General features: G+C 39.9%; 1 protein-coding gene across 1 annotated transcript in view; it reads right to left on the bottom strand.

The window, feature by feature from the left end:
• The window catches only part of meis2b (Meis homeobox 2b), a 68,694-nt gene extending 44,986 nt beyond the window's left edge, over positions 1-23,708 (bottom strand). The window contains exons 1-7 of the mRNA XM_088403749.1: positions 23,354-23,708; positions 22,967-23,199; positions 22,483-22,624; positions 22,277-22,327; positions 22,033-22,083; positions 21,408-21,554; positions 18,143-18,257 (exon numbers count right to left, since the gene is read on the bottom strand). Coding sequence (XP_088259875.1) covers positions 18,143-18,257; positions 21,408-21,554; positions 22,033-22,083; positions 22,277-22,327; positions 22,483-22,624; positions 22,967-23,199; positions 23,354-23,365 — 751 coding nt within the window. The 5' untranslated portion in view covers positions 23,366-23,708. The remainder of the gene's footprint in view (positions 1-18,142; positions 18,258-21,407; positions 21,555-22,032; positions 22,084-22,276; positions 22,328-22,482; positions 22,625-22,966; positions 23,200-23,353) is intronic.
• Between the last annotated feature and the right edge of the window lie 528 nt (positions 23,709-24,236).

Raw genomic sequence — 24,236 nt, 5'->3', positions numbered from 1 at the left:
GAGACGTGGGAGAAATTCTGCCGGAGGTGGGAGTTGAAACTCCTTCTGACAGGGGACTCTGCCAGACGTTCCCAGCAGACCATCACGATACGTTTGGGCCTGCCAGGTCTGGCTGGTATCCTCCCCTACCCTAACACACCACCAGGTGGTGATTAGTTGACAGCTCCGCCCCTCTCTTCACCCGAGTGTCCAAAACATGCGGCCGCAAATCCGATGATACAATGACAAAATCGATCATCAAACTGTGGCCTAGGGTGTCCTGATTCCAAGTGCACATATGGACACCCCTATATTTGAACATTTGTTGATTATGGACGATCCGTGACGAGCACAGAAGTCCAATAACAACGCATCGCTTGGGTTCAGATCGAGAGGGCCGTTCCTCCCAATCACGCCCCTCCAGGTCTCACTGTCATTTCCCACGTGACTTTCCCAAGTCCCCCAGCAGAACGAGGGAGTCCCTGGAGGGAGCGCTCTCCAGCACACCCTCCAAGGACACCAAAAAGGGTGGGTACTCTGAACTGCTGTTTGGTGCATAGGCACAAACAGGACCTGTCCACCCACCCGAAGGCGGAGGGAGGCAACCCTCTCGTCCACTGGCGTAAACCCCAATGTACAGGCGATGAGCTGGGGGGCAACAAGAATGCCCACACCAGCTCTGCGCCTCTCACCCCCAGAGTGGAAGAGAGTCCAAGCCCTCTCGAGAGGACTGGTACCAGAGCCCAAGCTGTGTGTGGAGGTGAGTCTGACCATCTAGTCGGAGCTTCTCAGCCTCTCACACCAGCTCAGGCTTCTTCCCCGCCAGAGAGGTGACTTTCCATGTCCCAAGAGCTAGCTTCTGTAGCCGGGGATCAGTGCGCCAAGGTCCTTGCCTTTGGTCACCGCCCAGCTCCCTTTGCACAAGACCCCTATGGCCCCTCACACAGGTGGTGAGCCCATGTGAGGTGGGAACCACGTAATCCCTTCGGGCTGAGCCCAGCTGGGCCCCATGGGTGCAGGCCAACGAGCCCTAACTCCAGGCCTGGCTCCAGAGGGGGGCCCCGGGGACCCGCGTCCGAGCGAGGGAAACATAAATCCATTTATTATTTTCATCATATGGGGTCTGTGAGCTGTGTTTAGTCTGGAACCTCACCTAGGACCTGTTTGCCATGGGTGACCCTATCAGGGGCCTAAAACCCCGACAACTTAGCTCCTAGGATCACTGGAACATACCACGTTAAGGTGACGGCTCACGATGGGGTGTATATATATATATATATATATATATATATATATATATATATATATATATATATATATAGGGATCCTCATTGCCATTGCCCAAGTCAACATCAAATGCGGCATATATCAAGGTGAAGTGCTTGGCTATCACCACTGCTTTTCTGCATAGGCCTGAACCCCCTCAGTCAGGTCATTATAAAGAGCAGGTTCGGGTACTGATTCCGTAGTGGGGCAATAATCAGCCATCTTCTCTACATGGATGACATGAAGGTCTATGCCAGGAATGAGTGAAAAATTGACTCACTGATCCACACCACCAGAATTTAGAGTGATGACATGGGGATGTTATTTGGAATTGACAAGTGTGACAGGATGGTCTCAAAGAGGCAAGATGATCCAGAATGAGCGGATTAACCTCCCAGAGTGCAACATACAGTACGTGATATCCAAGACAGCTACCAATACCTTGGCATCCCACAGTCTAATGGAAACCATGAAAAGGTCACAATGAAGTCAATCACAGCCAAATACCTCCAGAGAGTAAGGCAGGTCCTGAAAAGCCAGTTGAATGGTAAGAACAAGGTCCAAGCCATCAACATGTAGACACCACCAGTCATCAGATGCCCGGCCAGCATCATAATCTGGCCAAAGGAGGGGATAGAAGCCACAGTTATCAAGACTAGAAAGCTCCTCACCATGCATGGAGGGTTCCACTCTAAGTCCAGCACCCTGAGACTATTCTCTCAGCAGAGAGAAGGAGGCCGAGGACTAGTGAGCATCAAGGCCACTGTCTAGGATGAAACGTTGAAAATATAAGAGTACATCAAAAAGATGGCCCTGGAGGATGAATTGTAAAGTAAGTGTATCAGGCAGAAGAATCCTGAGGAGGGAGCAGAGGTGGAGGAACAGACAACATGGAGGAACAAACCCCACATGGCATGTACCACCATCAGATAGAGGAAGTGGCTGATATAAGGAAAAGATGCTAGCTGGATCAACGTACATGGAGAGGCACAACCAAGTTGCTGGGATAGTATACAGGAACATCTGCAACCAGTATGGAATAGAAGTATTTAAATACTGATGGGCCATTCCACAGAAGGTGGCTGAGAACAAGAGGGCCAAGGTGTTGTGGTATTTCAGTTTCCAGACTGAAAATACAGGTCCTGGGTAACCAACCAGACATCATGGTGGTGGACAAAGAGCAGAGGAAGGTAGTGGTGATAGATGTGGCAATCCCATCTGACGCCAATATCAGAATCAATGAACATAAGAAACTTAAGAAGTATCGTCGAAAGATCAGCTGTAATGAATGTGGGAGGTCATGGTTTGCATGGTCCCTGTGGTAGTGGGGGCACTTGGGGCAATAACCCTCAAACTGGGTGAGTGGCTCCAGCAAATCCCGGGAACAACATCTTAAGCCTGTCCAAAAGAGTGCAATCCTAGGAACATCGAAGATACTGTGCAGAACCCTCAAACTCCCAGGTAGAGGACTTCTGGTAGAGGACCTGAGCTTGTGGTGGTACTATCCCATATATATATATATATATATATATATATATATATATATATATATATATATATATATATATATATATATATATGTGTGTGTGCGTGTGTGTGTGTGGTGTGTGTGTGTGTGTGTGTGTGTGTGTGTAATATGTGTGTGTGTGTGTATGTCCTGGTTTACGAGTAACGTGAATTTGCTGTATGGTGGGCAATCCAAACCTATGTTTGAGACTTCTTTTGAAGTTTCATGCAGCTGCGGTCATATTAGCAGCGGCCCAGACTTTTAATTATTGTCTAATCTGTACATGATCAAACATGATAACAGTAGACAGTTTACACCTGAAATTCCATTTTATTATAAAAAAAAAAAAAAATGTGGAAAACACCCCCTCTCCCATGGCCTCACTCGAAAGGTCAAATATTGTAATATTTACTGTGATGTGGCGTTTTTGAAGTGTTTGGAATGATTTACATGCAAAACTTGATTCATAATATGACAAAAATCATGACACAAAAGCCCAACACACAATATATTGGAAATTTAATGTCATATAGCTAAATGCATTTTGTGTGACTTTGTACTGCAATATATCAATATAGCCAAATTATCGCCCAGCACTACTCTATTCGTATACCTCAATTTTATACTGGTTACCACCCCAAAAAAAAGGAATCCTCAAAGTGCAACGTGTAGAATGGCATCACAAGATACTTCCTCTCGCCTCTGACTCCCCTGGACATTAGATCATGACGAGGAGTTTGTTGTGTGGTAGCTCAATAAGACCAAGAACTATTAATACAATCTGAGTCACTGGCTTGACATGAAATAATGATGCTGGAGTTGTGTGCCCAATGTGAAATAATGAACGCTCATTCAGGCGCTGTGCTACATGTAATGTTATTTATATATGACCTCTATTTGAATTGAGACTAATGATGTCCTAAGAAAAAAAAGGGTAAAACACAATAACAAAAACCAAGTCTGACCGGAGTAAGGTGTAGGAACCCGATAATATCCAACCCTGTCTTGTTGGGCGCGAGAGCAAAGTGATTGTAGATGATAGGAAATTCATCACCCTTGTGTTCCCGTGAGTTTGCGAATGACAAATCCCATCCCCCAATTCTCACCCTGAGCATCACATACAGCTCATGCATCAGGAAGGGCCGCATCTTAGGATCACGCCATTAGCAGCATCCTTCTTTGATTTCAGAAGAAAGCTGGCACGGATCAAGGCAGGAGGCTTCCTTTAAGCAGAGATTTCCGCCCCTGCTTGCCAACGCTCCCCATCAGCACAAGGGGCACTCTGCTCCTTCTCTACCATTAATTGTGCATCAGCCGAGATGATTTACTTTTAACAGTGGTGGTTATTTTTTCTTGCCCTGAGGGCAGAGTAGCCTTGAAAGCCTGCCTGGAGGGCATGTGAATAATGCATCTGAGAGACCCCTCCCCTGAGGCGGGACACAAACCCTACTTTTCTTAAGATTTGCCTGAGCATGTCTTTTTGTTTTTAGGGAGGCATCAATCAAGCGCATCTGTATGAGTCATATTCATGAATAAATATTCAAGCTAATGAATATTGACATTAAAAAGGATGTGTTCCATGGATGGGGAGTGGGGGTGGGGGTTATGGGAGTTTTGACGGATGGCATCCAGCTCTGAGACATGGGACAGATCCAAAGATGATGCCCGTTTCCGTCTTTTATTCGACACTGTTGTTGTCTGTTAAATAACTGCTTTCATTATGACTTTTGCTAAGAACGTGCTGTCCCCTGCACTGTTTCTCATTTGAAAAAATATTATTATTATAATTATTTTTAAAATTCAACTGTGTATCATCTGCACATTATAGCTTAGACTACATGCACTGTACTGTTTGTTAAAGAGACAATGTGTAAGATGTAGACCATTTTTTATTAAAAAGGAATACATTAAATGCTTGTACTTTTCAAGAACTTGCAAATAAATTTGTTCCTTAACAACTAACAGTATATTTTAAATATAATTGAACATCTAGTTATCATTAAATTATATATACACGGGGGGTGGCACTCCTCCGCAGACTGCCATGTCTGTTATAGCTACAGACAATGATAAATGCAGCAACTGCTGCTGTCCGTAATGGAAAAACAGTCGAAATCTTACACATTGTCCCTTTAAGAAAAAGACCACGACAAAAAGTTAAGAGGCAAAAACGAAAAAGAGCTAGGCTCAGACTAATTAGCTTTACGTATGATATGTCACACCCCCTCTCCCCTTCACCCCGGTCTACCTCCTCGTCTCTGCTTGCTTCATCCCTCTTTCTTGCGCTGCAGAGAGGGGGAAAGCCGCAGGGCAGATCTTCTGCTACACTAATCGCTTCTGACTGCTCCCTGGCAACCCAAGCCAATCTAAGCAGTGTGTGACGATCCAGTCTCAAAGTCGTACACCCGTGCAATTCTGCCTTTGCTCCTGTTCTCACCCCCTCCCCCCATGACTTTTTATCTCCGCCCCCAACTATCAGGCTACACTCCACACTGCCTGCCAGTGTCTGCATGCATGGCACTAGAGGGTGGAGGTGGATGGCTGGGCATTACTGCAGGGATGGCTAGAGTATTGCCCCAGGGCGAAGAAGAAAAACACACACAAAAATCAGCACCCTAAGATATGAAGAAGGGTCTTGCCTTTTTGCACAAACCCTTCTGTCTTTACTGCTCTTATCAGCACTGATATATTAATGCGCCCCCCCCCCTTTTTTTGGGATTCAACACTACCTGTATAGCCCTTTTCTGTTCTTTTATTTGTTTGACACACCAAACATTCTAAAATATTATACGTCGATTATGAAGCTTACTTGCATTATTTCCGAGTCGAGGTGAAATTGGCTAAATTCAAGTCCATTCAAACGGCAACATGAAGACAAAGAAGAAAAAAAATATTTCTGACTGCAACTCAAAATCCATCTTCATTTTGATTCGAAATCCACGCATTTTACTGTTTTAATGTATTTAAAAAGGAGTGTGTTTTTGGTTTATTAGATCAGGGGTGTCAATCCCATTTTTATCATGGGCCACATTGTAGCTCTCGTGTTTGTTGGAGGGCCAATAGGAGCATCCCCATTTAGACATTTTGAAATCAGAGGCCGCTAAAAATTGTTCAAAGGGGGTATTGGAAACAAAAATTGTGTAAAAGTTGACGCTAATTAGCAAATTTGTTTTTTTTAGCCAGAAACTCAAAGTCAGAGTTAGCATTTCACGGGCCACAAAATTATGTGGCAGGCCTGATCTGGACCCCGGGCCTTTGAGTTTGACACCTGTGCATTAGATGAATAGATGAGTTTGTAAAACAGTTCAGATGGGTGAAACGCGATTTCCATTTGATATATGTGCCTCAGCATTCATTTTCACAACTGTTGAGATGCCCTGTGATGCCATGCAAATGCCATGCAATAAAAATTCTACTCGAGTAAAAATAATATTTAATGCAAGACAAAAAGCTACATTGTGACTATATTTTAAAGATGCAATATTAAACAGCAGATTTTTCCTAGCCTGTGGTATGTTGTAGACAGTTGTGCTGTGTTTTGTTTTTTAATTTTCTGTAACTTCTATCTTTCAAACGCTGTTATATTAAGTGGTCAGTGCATGTTGTGTGAAAAAAAACAAAGTGAGGTGCAGTTGGCTGAACTGATTGCTGTACCCCAATTGCATCAGTGATGCAAAGCCAGCAAGCCTATTTAATGTGTTCAGCAGGTCTCTGATCCATCATCAGAGACACCACACGGCGCTTTTTCTTAATAGGTGTCATCTACAGGTCCAAATGGAACCGTCTGGAATCTTTCCAAGTCATGGGGAATTGCTATTCTTTAGAATCTGAACGAGATGAATACATTTAATGCCAAGTCAAGCATTGTTACGTCCTCTGATCAGAACGTCAGCAAAATGTAACGTTTCAATACTTCTCAAGCATACAAAAACCTCGTCTATATGAAAATATTTTTAAAGAGTGCATCGTAATTATTGTTTGAGTGAAGGGTTAGACCAATGATCAATTAGGCCTGTTATCAAGACCGATATTTGGCACTTTATTAAATATTGGTATCAGTTTTTTTTTCAAGAATTTGATAGCTTATAACAGATCACAGGAAAACTATTGACCTCTGGAACTATTTTTCACATTTTCACTTATCTTTCAAAATGATTCTGCTGACCCCGGGAAAACTCTACTTTAAATTGTTGTCTGAATTTAAAACGAAGATTTTAGAATAATTGTAAATATAATGATTATACATTTGCTACAAAATATAAATGCTTGCAATGAGGAAATGCTTTGCTGTGAGAATGATTATGATTACGATTATAATTATTATTTTAATGTATTATATAATGGTGACTATGAATTTGCTACAAAATATAACTGCTTGCAAAGAAGGAAACGTATGCTGTGAGAATGAGTGCACTGCTTGTAGAGGAAAACCGTCTTGTTATTGTTTTGTCTCAAGCAGGAGGAAAGCTGCTCAAGCCTGCCTGCTGAAGCGATCCTGTGATTTTCAGAGTATCTTACAGACAAACTATTCTGCAGAATGTCTTGCTACCCATAATATTTTATGTATTTTATATATGAGTTTTTCACCCAAATAATCACACGTAGAAGGACAAGTACCGTATTTTCCACACTATAAGGCGCACCCGAAAGGCTGATTTTTTTTTAAAAGCTGATGGTGCACCCATTCTACAAGCCAGGTGAGTGCTCTTGCTTGGCTCCATTTTTGTATTGAAAGCTCAGCTGGCCGTATTGGATAGCTCCGGGTGACCGCAAAGCAGCCGCCAAGATTCATTACTGCCCCCTGTGTGAACTGTGGAACGTTCATGAAGCTGATTGGCTGACGCGACACGCGACAAAAGTTATTTTTTTTTAACTTCTTGCATCACGCGTATTTACGCGCCACACCTGTCACGTGACGCCGCGCGTCGCTCCATCCCGTCTATCGTGTCGCCTGACGCGTCATTGCACTCGTCGCACGAACTCCATTGAGTACAATAAAAAAACGTCCACTCTTCGCGCTCCATCTTGACGCGGCATTATAAAACAAAAAAGTGAAATGCTTGTGCAACAGTTATATACAATTGCAATGGTTTGGTGTCTGTCTACTGCCTGAAGTAAGCTGGAATAGGGACCAGCAAGTCTGCAACCCTTGTGACAATAAGAGGCAATAGAAAATGGATGGCTCAATGGATGGTTATATAAAATGTTTGATACACTGGAATCGGTATTTGTGTGTTCTACACATTTTTATTCAGAAATAAAATCATTTCTGCAGCATTTGGCTCCTATTTTTTCGATGACCTCTCCAGTTTTGGAGATGTCCCTAATGCATTGAATCGGAGTTGCAGGCGTATGAAAATATATTTTAGGTAGCTCACATGTATGTATATATGTATGTATAGTATGTACTGTATAGTATGTACTGTACAGTATGTATTGTACAGTATGTACAGTGGGTATGTACAGTATGTATGCTTGTATGTACAGTACAGCAGCGGTCACCAACCACCGGTCCGTGGACAAACTGGAACCAGGCCGCGTGGGCTGCACCCAAAATAATGTTTTGGAAATTATTTAGTTTAACAGTTCATATGTTTGTGCTTGATCTTTGTTTTTTTTGGTTCCGCTTCTGGCCACTGTTGATATTACATACATAGTAAGAAGGATGATGTGGTTTAAGAGAAGCCAGCAGTAGACGCAGCAGCAACACCCCCCACAACCCCCCCAAAAGCGTTGAACGGTCCGTGGTGATAAAAATGTTGGGGACCACTGCAGTACAGTATGTACAGAAGGTATGTATAGTATGTAGTGTGCATCTATGTATATTTATGTATGTATGTATGTATGTATGTATGTATGTACAGTATGTTTGTGTATGGATCAATTGATGGATGGATGCCAATGTAGAGTGTGTGAATGAACAATTAAACTATTTGTTGTTGCAAATGAATCTAATCCTTAATTTAATCTTCACCCCAATTTCCCTCATTTTCAATTATATGTGCAAATACACTTTTCTTCTCAAAACTCACAACATATTAAGGGATCTTGCATGTCCGTTTATGAACATTGTGAGATTGAGTCCAATTGACAGACACTTGCCCCGCCCTAAGCTTCCTGGGATTGACACGTCGACCGTCACTGGCCGTAACAACTCCTCCTTCCCGCGGTCATGTGATCTTCCAACGGTTACAACGCAGGATCGGAACAACCCATCGTGATACTTTCCCCGTGAGCGCTAGGCAGGTGTCGAGCATCTGCTTCACTCTATGTCGCACCAGATATAACGGCTCATCGGAACCACGTATTGTGATACTCTGCGAGTAATCTATAATCTGCTTCTAGCGTAACACTACTTTTCCTCTCAATAAACAACTGACAGTGCAAGTTTTTTTTAACTCAATAAACTTAATTAGGGATAGTCCTGAGTTAGGGGACAAATGTGTTTACCTAAAATGACTATGATAGCCATTTGTTATACTCCAGTAAAGAATATTTGTTACCATGTTGCTCCTCCAATTACCCTTTTTCATTTTGTAACACACTCCAACCATGGTGAGAACATTGCTGCAAATAGGCCAGACAATAGCTATGATATGATTTGGGTTACAGAGTACAGTATAATGTGATTCTAACCCTAACCCTACTTTTGGCTTTGAATTGGTCAAAAATTCTGTATATCCCATCCTTTACAATCCATTTTTCAAAAGAATGCATAGCTTCTTTTTTTGAGCCTTTCTCTCTCCCACCTTTTGTTTTATCTCCCTCTTTGTGATGGACATTCAAAGCTTTTCCTTGTCCACCCCCAGACCTCTTCCAAACATTCCACAGATAGCTCAGCCCCCTTAGCTGTGGTCAACTGTAGTATCCCTGGGGGTTGAGGTATCAAAGGGAGACCTTTGCATATCACACAGTTTACAAGGGAAAAGCCAAATGCTGGGAAGCCACAGAGAAGCAGACAGCCACAAGCCCAACCTCCAGCCACTAGTGAATAGGATCATTTTCTTGTGGTTTTAAGACAATTGACTCTATCACAGCACTCCCAAAAGAGCTCATTTGGTGTTGTCCGAACATGGGGTTAATACTTATTTGCAATGCAGGAACATAAGGCCAGTAACAATGCAATAATTACAGAAGAACGTGGCATGAATAAATTTGATGTTTAAATGAATTTAGAGGATTTACTGTTCTCACCATGTGGCATTACAAGTTTTGGTTTACACTCGAAAAAGAATTACCACAATACCCCAAATGTAGCATGCATCCTTAATTTTAGGGTCAAATTTTAATTTTTTTCTATGTTCTTTCGTATAATATTTTCTATGTTGTTGCGTATAAGATGCATCAACTGTTTTGCAACCATGTAGAAACTATAGCAATACAGAATGAATCTTGTTTTTCGAAATTCTTATTTTCTTGTGCCCATATCAGTAAGGTATATATTTGTCACACATAAAGTATGTTTTAGATTTCCAACACTGTGTGCGGTCAGTGAAAGCCTTGCCAGTGTAATGTTGAAATGCACTTGAAGCAGGTGTTTTTCCTTTCCCTCACAACGCAGTAAGAGTTCATTTTACCATAAATACCCAAAGGTGCGCAGCATCCGAGTTTCACAAAGCTTATGATTGTATGTATATGCCAACTGACCACAATTCATGAACGAGTCAAATGGAATACCTTTTTGTGTTCCTAACTGGAGCATTCAGCTTGCATACCCTTAAACGAATCAGCAAGAGACATCATAACTTTTACATGATCCTCTTGGATTTTGTAATATTTCTGTGTGAAGATGGTGGTTCAGTCTGCTCGTTTTTTTTTTTTATTGAAAATAATGCTGTAACAACCTCAGCTAACATGAACTGCTGTTAGCTGCAACAGGCACTGGCTGCTAACAGCCAACTGACGTCCATTCTCTAGAAAAACGCTTCCCGTTATGGTAGTTATTGTAACTAAGAATACGGCCAATATAAAAATGCACATCTGTTTGTCAAAAGTCTGCTTATGTGGCTAATAGGTCAATCTTCCTCGAACTGCTGTTAGCTGCAACAGGCACTGGCTGCTAACAGCCAACTGACGTCCATTCTCTAGAAAAACGCTTCCCGTTATGGTAGTTATTGTAACTAAGAATACGGCCAATATAAAAATGCACATCTGTTTGTCAAAAGTCTGCTTATGTGGCTAATAGGTCAATCTTCCTCGAATGGTGTCAAATAAAAAAATAAAATCTAATCTTGAAGTTACTGTTCATCAGACGAACTCATAATTTTGGCCTTCATTTTAGGGGAAAAAAGTGTCTTGTATTTGTGGAATTAGGGTACTCTGCAGAAAAATGCACACAATAACTTTTATGGAAAGACAAGCTTGGAGGTTTGATAGCATAATAGATCCAAAGACTACAAAAAAATTATGAATTGTGTATGTTAATAATATAGTATTAATTTAATCACAAGTGCTGCAGGCAGCTTTGAAAGGCCCTCACAGCCTGAGCCACTTTGGGATGCTGGCATGTTGCGTAGTGTCACTTTGGAAATATTTTTCATCCATTTTCTTTAGCCACATATGTTAGGATTGCTGGCTAGCTGGTGCCTACCCCAGCCGTCTTTGAGCAGTAGGCGGGGAACACTCTGGACTGGCTGCCAGCCATTTACAGGGCAGGAATTATTTACTGTATATATATTTTTCAAATGACTCCACCTCTAATATGGATCTCTCTTTTTTTTGCCAGGGATGAAGTATGTGCAAAGTTTAATTTTCTTTTTTTTTTGACCGAAATGGGATTTTGTATTCATCTTTGCCCAGTTCAGGGATTGCATTATGGGACTTCATCATCATTGTCAACAACTGCTCCAAGGTTTAGGTCTTTGGCTGTTACATATGCCTGCAATGTTTCTTTGAGGTTGGTGAAGCAAACACGAGGGCTGCTTCATTAATGCTTTGTGCAGGGTGCTATAAAGACATTGTTTTAACCATGCAAAAGCCTTTGCCAAGAATGATGTTTGTGAATAGTTTCATATATTTTCAGAGATGTTTAAATTAGTTTAATTTTTCTTTGCAATCAGTGGATTGGCACATGAGCGTTATGTAGAAAAAAAGGATTTCATTTTATTCATCATCTTAAACACCTCATCATTTGAAGACAACAAGATCAAATCACTCGGAAAAGTGCTTGAATGAAAATGTGACCAGTGTATAATAAAACGGGGTCACATTTGAAAGATTTGTTTTTTCAATGATGGACCTGTTAGCTTTAACATCAGACTTTTTAGTAGATCTTGGGCTGTTATTCAGTTGTCATATAGCTTGGTGAAACAAACAACAGGGGTGGTTTTATTAAAAAACTTTAGGGGGTACTACTATTTTTTTAAACAGGGTAGTAAATTAATTAAACATTAAATATTTTGCCAGGAATGATATGAGTTTATACGCATGTTCGAACCCTCAAAATCAGCATTGTTTTTATTGCAAACAGCACATTGCCACAGTAAAAGCGCTAAACAAAAAATCACAAACTTGGTTATTGTGACCCATGTAAGTGCGTGCAAAAATGGCACAAAATTGGACAATCACACCCACAAAAAAAACTGTAGTTCACTTCTTGTTCATTTTAGCACATGGCTGCTGGATCAATAAGCCTGGTTAATTTGAGATCAATATTGGGCAAATAAAGAATAAAATAAGCGACTTATTGAATGGCTTGAGTTTCAGTGAGAAATGTGGTAAAGTTATGGCTGGTCTGATGCTGAGTGTAGCCTCCACCTGTCTTTATGCCTTCCAAACAAGATGACATACAATATTTCGGATATAACACACATACCGTTTTTTTTTTTTTTTGTCTTCTGCCACCCCCATTTGCATGTGCTATTATCTAAAGTTATCTAAAGTTTTGTTGCCTTAAACGCCTTTTTGACTACAGTTTTGCTGTGGTTAATTCCTCCTTTTCATAGCCAAAAAAGAAGAAGAGGCCCAGGGAGCCTCAGCAAGTAGCATGCAAGCAGCGCGGCTGCAGCTACTACAGCTCTGATAATTCTATTCTCTCATTCTTTGTTTCATATACATAAAATCCTGTGCCCTTATATCACCACAGCGGGGTATTCTACACCCACATCCTCAATGTGTTTTTTTCTAGGTCAAAAGACCATGGACCAAGAGGATTTCCCCACTGTTTTCTTAAAAAAAAAAAAAAAAAAACCAAGAGAAGAATCTATTCAGACACAGCTGGCTTGACTTTTAGATAAGAAATAACTGTAACACCTATCTACAACAAGCATTCTCCTCTAAGGTTGATGCAAGGAAATATAGTATTTTTTTTTTAGTGATTGATGCAGTATCAAAGTGAAGATCGTAATCTATTTCTGATTGTCTACTTAATCCTCTCAGTTTCTCTTGTTCTGCAAAGCATCCTCCTATTGTTCTTGTCAATGCTGTGCCCATTGATGCCTGGTGGGCAGAGGGTGGAAAGTCCATTCTATTTTTATTGCGGCCAAAGTGGAGAAAAACAAAAACAATCCATAAAACTTGTATTGCCTCCAATTATCACACCAGAAGTCACACAAACTGCTTGAGTGTGAGGGTAACACAAGGGACACTGACAGAGAGAAAATTCACAATCAAGAGATCTATTTATCAGTGGGTTTTATGCAGGACACCATTGTCAGGGGTCTTCTACAGAAAGTTTAGCAACTTTGAATATTGTCCCAGAGTTCTGATTTGTTGATAGATCCCCAAGCGTTTCAGGACCAGTAAAAGAGTCACCCCTTTACTTTATTAGCAATGCCAAGTGCTAAAAGGCAAATCCAATATGATGTAATTGACATATAAATCCTATAAAGTGCACAAGAACCTCTTTAACTAAAAAAAAAAAAAAAAAAACGTTTTCCAGTCTCTTCTGATGAAACAACTGGCAGTAGAAACAACAGTGTTTCAAACTATTTACTACAGCCTAAAATGGCATCTTTTGCCACTTCCAGCATGATATTCTGTAACACATCCTGGGCTCTATTTTTATTGACAGTTCCCTGTGCACTCAGCGTAACAAGAGCCCATCATCATTTTTTGTGCCAGGCCAATTCTGCTTTACTGTGTTTTGCACTATGTTGTGTTATGCTGGGTTCTGTGGCAAACTGAGCATCATTGCACAAAGTGCATCTGGAAGTTTGGTGACAGAGAATAGACTGCTGTCTGCTTAAAAATGAGCGCCTTTTCGTGGAAGGGACAACTCTAAAGTATTATGGCTACATTGGTTTTATTTAAAGCAAGCTTATTTATAAAAGCTCATGCAAATTTTCTGGCAGAGACGCTATCGCTCCTGGGAACGGAGTCATGACATAGAGATGTTGATGGGCAGATCTGGATCGCTATTGGCTGTTGCAGGCAGCACCAGCTCACACAGGATTCTAGTTTAAGAAAACGCAATGGCATAATGCAAACTGTTTGGGTCCCCAATTAATTAGAGCAAAAACAAAGACAGGCACTACTTTTATGTGCCCGAACCTGTTCATTCAGAACGTAATTTGGTCATAGAAAGGTGGCTGCATAACATGGGTATGGTACAATTGGTGAAAACTAACATTAAGCAGGAGTTCTGCAGTTTGCGTGGACTGTTTTCTTGTGCTATGAAGACAATATACAAAGTTACTGAAATAAAAGACCTAAGAAGAGGCTCAAATTTGACACAATACGAACAATATTTGAGCACTGGCCCCAAAGAGTTACAGAATGGACGTGGAAAGAGGTTGGACACATGAAATAAGAAAAAAGTATGTTGTGCGGTTAGGCATTGGTGGTTGGAGAATAAAATGCATACAGTGTTCCCTCGCCACTTCATGCTTCATCTTTTTCACCCTCAGTTGCGTGTTTTTTTTCCATGAAAAAATAAGCTGTACTGTGAAGGTTTACTGCATGCCAAACAGACGAGATGAGTGTAAACACACATGACACGGCTCTCCTACAAGACACATCACACGAATGAGCACATGCGGTAGAAGAAATAATGTGAGGACAAAAGAGATAATTGGGAAGATTTTACAAAGAGTTCTATTGCAATGAATCAGAATTTTGAGTGTAAACTCTGCTTCTGTTTTCATGTTCAGTCAGCAACAGGCTCCTCTCTAGGTCGTCATCTAAGGGTCATTATTTCGAGGGCAACTCCGGCCCTCCGTGTACCCTGACAATGGCCAAGGGATTGAATTGGGAAGGGATAACACTACAGTTACTGTATAAGGTTTAAACATTAAAGATGTAAGTAAATATGTGTACTGTAATCTTTGTACCAAATATGTAAAATATAAATACTTTTCACATTTGAAAAATTCTTGTACCCACATTCCCATGGATTAAAATTCCTCGGAGGGAGCTTCCAACTTCACGGATTTCACTTTTCATGGGTGTTTTTTGGTCCCCATTGACTACAAAAAATGAGGGAATACTGTAATATGCACCTAATTAATACATAATAAAAAGTAAAACTGATAAGGGTTAACATGAAAAGACGCAGCTTGCCATGGCTAAGATAGCCTAGCAACAACGCCACTATAAGTGTTTGGTTTTGAAAAAAAAAAAAAGAGGTTCTTGTGATCGATTTAACTTTTCACACAAGTATGTCTGGAATCATGTTAAAGCAAAGAATATCCAGCTTTGAACAGCAAAATAGCAGATCAGATCAGAAGTGGGAGCACACACACACACTTCCTGTTCAAGCCACTGATGCACATGAGTCTGAGCGATCATTTGTGGGCGATAAATGTGGGTAAATCAACCAATGGTGGGCTGTCAGGGCCAGCAAGGCCTTCTCTGCTGGCCTAAAAAAATGATATTATCATAACTATAATAACCTATAATAAATATAATAAAAGTCAATTTCATTTTATGTTATTTTTTTCTAAATACAGTAGGCCCCCATGTCACGAGATTAATCCGTTTACAATCAGAACACATCATAAATAAAAAATATAGAAAGGATTTACTGTATTTACCTTTGAGTGGCGCTTGTTATGCCCATATTCCCTAGTAAGGGTAGGCTAGGCATATTTCTTGATTATCTCCAGCTTCGTTTCCATATAAATCATTTCTTACGTCTCTCTTTAACGTCACTAGCAATCATAGGACCCATGGCTAACCCATTCAGGTTTGATTTAAGCAGTAAAATGCACTATAAATATGGTTTTGTAATCACTTACTTTCGAACAAAGCTTTACCGTTCTGCCATTTTGAAACGAGTGAGGCCGACCAATAGCAGACCTGCATCTCCATGAGGAGAAGCTGACCAATAGCAGACCAGCAATGCAGTGACGCGTTGAATGGAAGCAGTTTGACGGCAATAGTAAATAAGTGCAATTTCCTAAAAACACCAGCAGATGAAGGCAAAACAACACAAATACAGCGGGTCATGACAGTTGTTTTTGTTACAAAAACGTAAAGAAGGGGCGAAAAAACTCAGTATTCTACATTACAACATGAAAAAAACGTAAGCCAGGGACGCTGTAACACGTAGGCCCACTGTATATATATTTTATTTATAAAATTATTCTCCATATTCTGTTTTTTTCATGTCATTTTATATCCATTTGGTTACACTCCTTGCAATGCTGTACTATTACTGTATCTTTTTAGCCAATTAGAATTCAGCTAACTTGAGTCGCTATGCTGTGTGAAATCTGAAGCCAAGGCATTCGCATCAACACGGCGCTTCTGCGCAAGCGCAGGTAGATATCTCAGTGGCCCTAATTCTTAATAGTTGTAATAGTCAACCGACCCATAAGTTCGCCATCTAGAGGCCTCACGTTGAACGTGCTGTAACTGGATGCTCACAGCACAAAGCGGTGCTGTATTGATCTACCATGTTGAACGTTGGAAGTAGTTAAATAAAATTATTGATGAAAAAAAGGAAAAAAAAACATGTTGCTCAACTACTGTATAAGCTAATGGCAACCATGAGGCATAGCGTACATCAAAGCCAGACCTGCGGACATTTAGCAGAAAATTCAAATCTACTCGCTTTTTTTTTTCAGACCATAATAGCTTAAGAAGAACAAAATGGAAATTGCTGATGTGGGTTTATTGATGTTTAAATGCTTGATTTCGGTGTAAGGTACACAACAGCATTCCCTGTGAAAGCTCCCAGAAGGGGAAGGAAAAACTCAAAAACCCCAATTTGAGGAAAATCAGAAACCTTCAGAAGGGACCCCAGGTGGGAGGAGCCCCCTTCCAGGCCCACAAGTTGAAGTGGATGCTCCATTTACCAAATACAGACCAATACAGATACACAATACAGATACAGGTACACAATATAGATGACAGAAAACTTGAGTGGCCAATTCCTGTCTGGTTTTTGTCTAGGTTTCCAAAAAGTTGCAAATGTTATTTTCTTGTCGACAAGAAAAACCATGTGCTACAATTTAGAAACTCTTTGTGAGTCTTTGCAACATTTTGAAAGCTTTTGTGAGACCTGACAAAACCCAACATACATTTTGTAAGCATTTGCCGCTTAGTGAGATATGGGCTTTAGTGGGTTTGTGTATTTGGGAGCTATGACTCACTGACAATTTGAAGATAAAAAGTAAACTACATTTATATTTATAAAAAAGCAGATCTAAGTGGTGGTGTCTGTCACACCATTTGGGTGGATTTGTTCGAGATGCATGAGCAATGATTTGGTGCTCCACGAACATGTAGTGGATGTCATCTTATTTCCTTCATAAATACAACAACTGCCCCAATGTAAAAATCAATTAATTGAATGAATGATTATCACTAGAATCTTAAAAATACTGAATATTAATAGCACCCACCTGACACCTGAACCTAGCCGCAAAACTTTGTGTGTGTGTCACGAAGGCATGATCTGGTTTCAATTGCCCACATGCATGGCCAACTACATCATCTGCATATGGAAAACGTGCAGTTTACCTGCACTTAGCATGCACCAATCTTAAGCAAGGATTTTAGCAAATCAATTTCTGCTTCTTCAATTTCAATCACGGTGTGCGCTTTGACAGAGCTAATCCAAAAGCGAATAAGGGAGGCTGCTTTGATCAGTCACATTTCATCCTACAATCGCGCAAATGCACTCTCTAACTTTACCCATCTACCAAAATATTAAAAGAAAGAAAACTTCACTCATGTGCACAGTTTCACCACTGTGGTCCAGACTTGCACTAGGCATGAAAACTGGGCCCCATATGTGAAAATTGAAGGCTAAAAATTTGAAGGAAAGAGTAAATGTGAGTAATACCCTCCCTTATCTGATGATAAATACAGTATATGCGTTTATGATCATGATTAAAGAAAGTCAGTACAATAATTTCATTCCTCTTTCTCAGCAGGACACAATGGTATGAGGGGTCAGTGAAAATGCAAAGCTTTGATATGGAGGAGACCTGTGAGCTCTCTTACCGAGTTCACTGGTGTTGTCTCCACTCTGAGAAACGTGTCCCCCACTGGATGGTCCTGGGGTTCCTACCGAGGGTGTGGAGTGGGTGTCGTCCAAGTCTCTCCAGGATGCTGGGTTCTGAGAGGTCAGGGTAAGGTCCACACACCGGGGGATAGGAGATAAGAAAATGAAAGTAAAGGAGAAAAAAAGGGGTGGGGGGGGTGTAGATGAGGAAGGTCCAACAGGTCCAATTAGAAGTTCATTTTGCAGTTTTACAAATACAAGTGCAAAGCGCAAATTAGAATTGCAAGGCAGCAAGTTAAACAGTGCATAAGATAAATTACCATTCTGCCTGTGATGGGCTTTATAAAAAAATGCTGAAAAAATGTATTTCTAGATGATGTTGGCAAGTCTGCAATATATGAACCTTGCGACGTCCAGATTGCTTCTGTGATAAGTTTTAGGGAGAAAGCCTGTATTTATTGGGAGTCATAGTCAGGCCACTCAGACGACTATAAGCCCCAGCAAAATAGTAAATCTCCCTCTTCAGCCTCTTTGCGTCAGCTGTTTGCCTGATGGTGATCAGCTGAAGAGCTCAGCAGATGACAACAAGAAGCACAAAAACAAAAGCGCCGTGTGAAGGAGGCATCTCCATGATGGCTCCGCTTTTCTTACCCAGCCAGAACATGATTACAACTCCTCTGTAAACTCAGCCGCTCAATTGAAATTCCATGTGTTTCCATACATATCTAATGAGGGTATTATTTCCTCACATCGAATTTATTAAAAAGCAAGAGAAAGGAGCACAGGACACTGTCTGTGTTGAGTACATCATGGCTCATACTTTGACATAACAAATATAGAATGGCATAGTGAGTATTTTATTTAAAGTGGAAAAGTGAAAAATATGTAAAACTAAATTGAACAGGCGCAGCCACAATGAACACATTAAAATGGGTTCTTCAAGAAGAATACAATTACGTATGATTCCAATCTCATTCCTAATACTATCATAACAACACCAACTAGAAAATGTCCTGTTCCTGACGAAATTGCGTGTGAAGGCGAAAACGCAGAAGGGCGAGGCGTTGAATGGTTAAATGATGTGTAATGTTCGAATGGCTTGAATCTGTGAAGTATTCAAAATATTACAAGATTGGAACGGTTTGTATAGGCCAAATAATGTAGAAGATACAAGGGGAAAACTGAAAAAAAGTGGAAATGTGGGAAAATTTAGAATTGTGGGAAGATGAAAATGGAATCGCAGGAATTGGGGGTATCAATTAAAGTTCAAACGGTGTAAATTGGATGAGTAATGGCAAAGAAGAAAAGGTTACAAAGTTTTGGTGAGAACAGTGGGAATGAATGAGGAATTATGGGTAATAATATTTGGAATGTTGAATGAATAATGAATAATTATTGGAATGTGTGAATATTAGTAATGATGACAATATGAAACGAATGAATTGAATGATGTGAATGTTAAATATGCCTTTGGAAATGAATTATGAATTATTATAGGTGAAAGATATGGAATTATGGGAAAATATTCATCTTCATGAATTATTGGAACAATGGAAAAGGCGAAATGTAGTATTAGTTATATGTTGTGAATGTGTAATGGGAAAGCTCAAAATGTTAAATGTTAAATCTGCCATTGTATATAATTATTAGAATATTGAAGGGAAAATATGGAATTATGGGAAATATTAAAATGTATGAATTATTGGAATGGTGGTCATGATCCATGAGGTGAAATGAAAGCGTTCAATTTTATGAATGTGAAATTGGAAAGCTCAAAATGTGAAATGTAAAATCACCCATTGCGAATGAATGGGGAATCATCCCATTGAAAATGAATTGTGAAATATTAAAGGATGAAAAATATGGAATTATGGGAAAATATTGGAAAGGGAAGATGTTTAATGTTTCATGTAACAAAAAGCCATCTTCCCGCAGTGGAGGGATTGAGTTAAAGCTACCGTAATATACAACACATTGCTTGATGGGTGTTTTCAGGGCCTGCGCAAGACACACAAAGCTAGCTCAAATGGTGCTTTTTTTTTTTTTTTTTTTTTTTTTTTTTAACCTAGGATTAGTTTTATCTATTAATGGATTTTAGAATATTGTCCTTTAAATTTGGCTTTTTTTTTTTTTTTTTTGGGGGGGGGGCGCTACTTTTGAAAATCCCAGCTAAACCAACTACTTCTTTTCTCTTATTGACATGACATGTGGTCTGGAATTTATACAGAAAGAATCTTTGATGTATGGATCAATGACTCAAAGTGCATTTCTAATATTTGGGCTTCAATAGATTGTCACTGACATGGTGCACTTAAAAGAATTGCTTTATTCCACCATCTGGAATACAATAGGTAATAAGACTTATTTTAGGGCCTACAAGATGTAAAAAGAGATTCCAACTCCTCTGTTTTTTTAGAATGGATAAAAACTTATCTACAATGATGCCAAGGTGAGCCGGATGAATAAAACCATGGTATACACTCTATAACTTAAAAACAGTAACTTCAGATTTTTTATTCTTTTTTAATACTGTCTAAAAATAGTACAAGCATAACATCACTATTAATCATAATGCATTAACATTAATCATAAAATATTTCAAGTTGTTCATTTATTGAAAAAATGAAGCTAATTTTTTACTTTACATTAGAAAATCATCTCATGGGCCGGATTAAATCTGTTCCCAGGCCAGAACCATCCCCTGGGCTGTATGTTTGACACCTAAGCATGATCAGTCAGAAAGTGTGCTATTAAAATATTGTAACCACGTAGCATCAATGCATAGGTCCTGTCAAAATCAGCAGGTATCTGTAACTATATATAAATAGATTAAATTAAACAACCTATTAGCCTTTTAAAAGTTGCATTAAAACGTTTTTTGGGGTATTACTGTGTGAACTCTGTATTACACAGTATTCCTTGAAGGGCTTAATGGACTGTAAATGATAAGATAGTGAAACATACAATCATGCTATGCTCTTGAAATGGCAGACACAAGGGAAATGAATCATAACCAAACCTAAATATACTCATGTAATGCCAACAGACAATATCAACATTACATTAAATGTTAGTTTTAGCGGCTCAGACAATAATGTTAAATATATATTCAATTCTTCAAATCCCCAATAATTCTCATTTATTTTGTCCACTCTAAAGTGGGTGGCTGGTTTTATTTGAATCATATCACCATAATAAATGAAGAACAAGTGAGAGTTAGTGGCTGTTCTCTATATAGGACACTTTACAGTGCAGTACACTCACATGATCTGCAAGGTTGGTGGAAGATCCTGATAGATCGTCAAAGTCTGACTTGCAGACATCCCGCTCCTCAATGACCAAGTCGATGGGCATTTTGCCTTTCAGGCAGCTGATGTACCGATGGCAGAAGTTATCACAAAGCTCGTGCACCTACAATGAAACCAGATATAATTGTATACATTGCGTTTATTTAGTTTTTTTTTACATTACATAACAAAGTAATTAGGCACCTTGTCATTAACAATAAGTACAAAATGGAAAGAAAAATAGTTGGTCATCACTTTGCACCTTATATGTTTTACTCACAAAAAAAAAAAAAAAGATTTGGACTAAAATTGGACAGAAAACCATTGCTTGCAAACTCGGTTAGTTCCCAAAAATGTTTCACATGTCATGGTCTTCCACAAATTTATTAAATCACCCTTTTCTGGGCACAGTCAAACTGAGAAGGATGACAATTTGAGCTTAAAAATGAACAATTGTGAATGGGATTCATCATTACCAACGTTTGATTGATTCATTTACTTAACAATAGCCACTAAATTATTTAATACCATACTGTACTTTATTCCATACTTTTTCTAGAAATGCTATATTAACTATTAACAGCCGCCTGAATGACTCTGACCTTTTCTAATTCCAGGAGATGAAAACGCAGCACTTGTATGGCTTGAATCATCTAAAGGAAAAATAAATGTACAGGGAACCATCAATCAACAAGGCGCATGCACGGAGCCTTTGGCGCTTTATAAAACATTATGCGCGTTATGAGTAAGACAATGATTTCAATAACTGCGCCCTAAGGGCTTGTGATCGCTCCAGGCAAGCGCAGGGACTCACGCCTTTCAGAAGGAAATGCTGGAGCTACTCACTAAGTTATCAAGATCTGGGTTCGAAGAAAATAAAGGTTTCTCTGCGCGGATCTGAAAGTATGAAAGAACAAAATTTTGATGAGTTGTCATGAGAGTGAATCTGTGCAAACTTTTTTTCAAATTTCTGCAATTTAATACGTCAAACAATGTACTAATTTATTTCAGGTATTTACTCTTTTTGGAGTTTCACTCAATTTGTACACTACCTGTTTGGCGAATACCGCTATGTCTTCATTAAAGGAGTCCGAGGAGCACACGTCTCCGCCCGCCACTCCAGGTTCTCTGGGCGTACACGTCGCCAGCTCGCACTTCTCGAACACAAGGGCGAGAAGAGGGAATAAGGGGTGGCTGAAACACAAAAACGTCAAACGCCTATTATGAAAAGCATCCTGCATGCATGAAACAAGGAGAAGGAGAAGAAGAAATAAAATCACGGCAGTGTACTTTTTAACACTTATTTGAACATCAATCGATGCAATGCATTTTTTAACAAAAATTATAATGATACAGACCATTTGTTTTGTCTATAATTTATTTTGATTTATTTGTCAACAATGCGCAGAAATATGCTCACAAAAGGTTTTGCTATAGTTTTGACTTGAAATGAACAGATGTAGTTTGAAGGTGCTATTTATATAACGCATTTTTATTGCCGTGGCGAGAAATCTTTTCCTTTATAAAAAGGCCCACCCATAAATCTGGTCCTTGTCTCTTTTTAGCGCGTCGTTAACGGCACTGCCCATGCTCCCTGGCATGATGCTGTGCGGTGCGTGGGCCCCGTAGTGCTGCGTGGGATGCGGGGGTGGCCCGTGGTTCAGGTGGTGGACCTGGGGTAGGGGCCGCGGGGCGTGAGGGTCTCCGTACATGGATGTCGGCACTCCAACTCCATCCATCCCGCCTCCGTAATGAGCCAACTCGTCGTACTTAGGCGATAAAAAATAAAAATAATATAACTTTCTTGTTAATTTTTGCCGTGCGTCCACGCAACCACACCGTAATGTAAAACATATTTAAAACGTGTGAAATCATTACTAAAAATTATATAAAGCATGAAAAGTCTTGGTGTGTGTTACTTACCCTTTGCGCCATCGTTACGGTCAATTTTCAAGAGTGTGAAGCGAAGTGATACGGAGGAGCAGGGATGACGTTAAAATCCAAGAGTCATAAAGTACTCCAAATTGTAATCCAGTTGGAAAGTCCGTAAAATAAAAATCAGTATGACGAGATCAGAGAGACGGAATCTTCATTTGTCTTGGCTATAAAAAGGCGCAGTTTGTAAACTGGACTATGCAGTTTTTCGGCGAGTGGGTTAACGCTCTGGGATCTGGGAAGATCAGCGCATGGTTTGACGTGCATGTGAATCGGTGGCGAATTCTCTGCTTGTTGGGAGTGGGGTCTCTTGTCCATGCGCGCAGGCGGGCTTTCTGCTCCCAGATTGGCGAGGAGACTTTATACCAAGTTACAACTGCAGTGTATGCTAATGACGGAATTTGGTGAAGGCTTGCTTGAGTCGGGTCACATTTATCAATGAGTTTATGGGAGAAACAACTACAATTTCCGTTTATTGCTTTCACAATAATCGCTCAACAATTATCAACCTGACAGAGTTCATCTTTACAGATTGCCCTTGGTCATTTCATAGCGCTTGTTCTGCATGGAACATATCGATTAAACCATAAGTAAGCGCGTTCCATTTTCCTTTCATGGCATAAAGTAGAGATGAATGTCTTTTGGACAGTTACCGGTAATCCCCATATACCCTGGAATTATTAATCGTTTACGTGACTGCTGATTTATAAAGGAAATAATCGCCTACAATGTTTTGAATTTGTGTGTATTTTATTTTATTTACAGAACGTTTCACTAATCCCCGCTAGTCTGTATTATATATGTGATTTTATTAAACACACATACACACACACACACACACACACACACACACACACATTTACGTTGTTTC

This window comes from Hippichthys cyanospilos, chromosome 20 (genome assembly GCF_059441005.1).
Source record: "Hippichthys cyanospilos isolate Australia breed blue-spotted pipefish chromosome 20, RoL_Hcya_1.0, whole genome shotgun sequence".
In the NCBI taxonomy this organism is placed as follows: Eukaryota; Metazoa; Chordata; class Actinopteri; order Syngnathiformes; family Syngnathidae; genus Hippichthys; species Hippichthys cyanospilos.
Note: the sequence above shows the minus strand (reverse complement) of the source record. Positions and strands in the feature narration are given on the sequence as shown.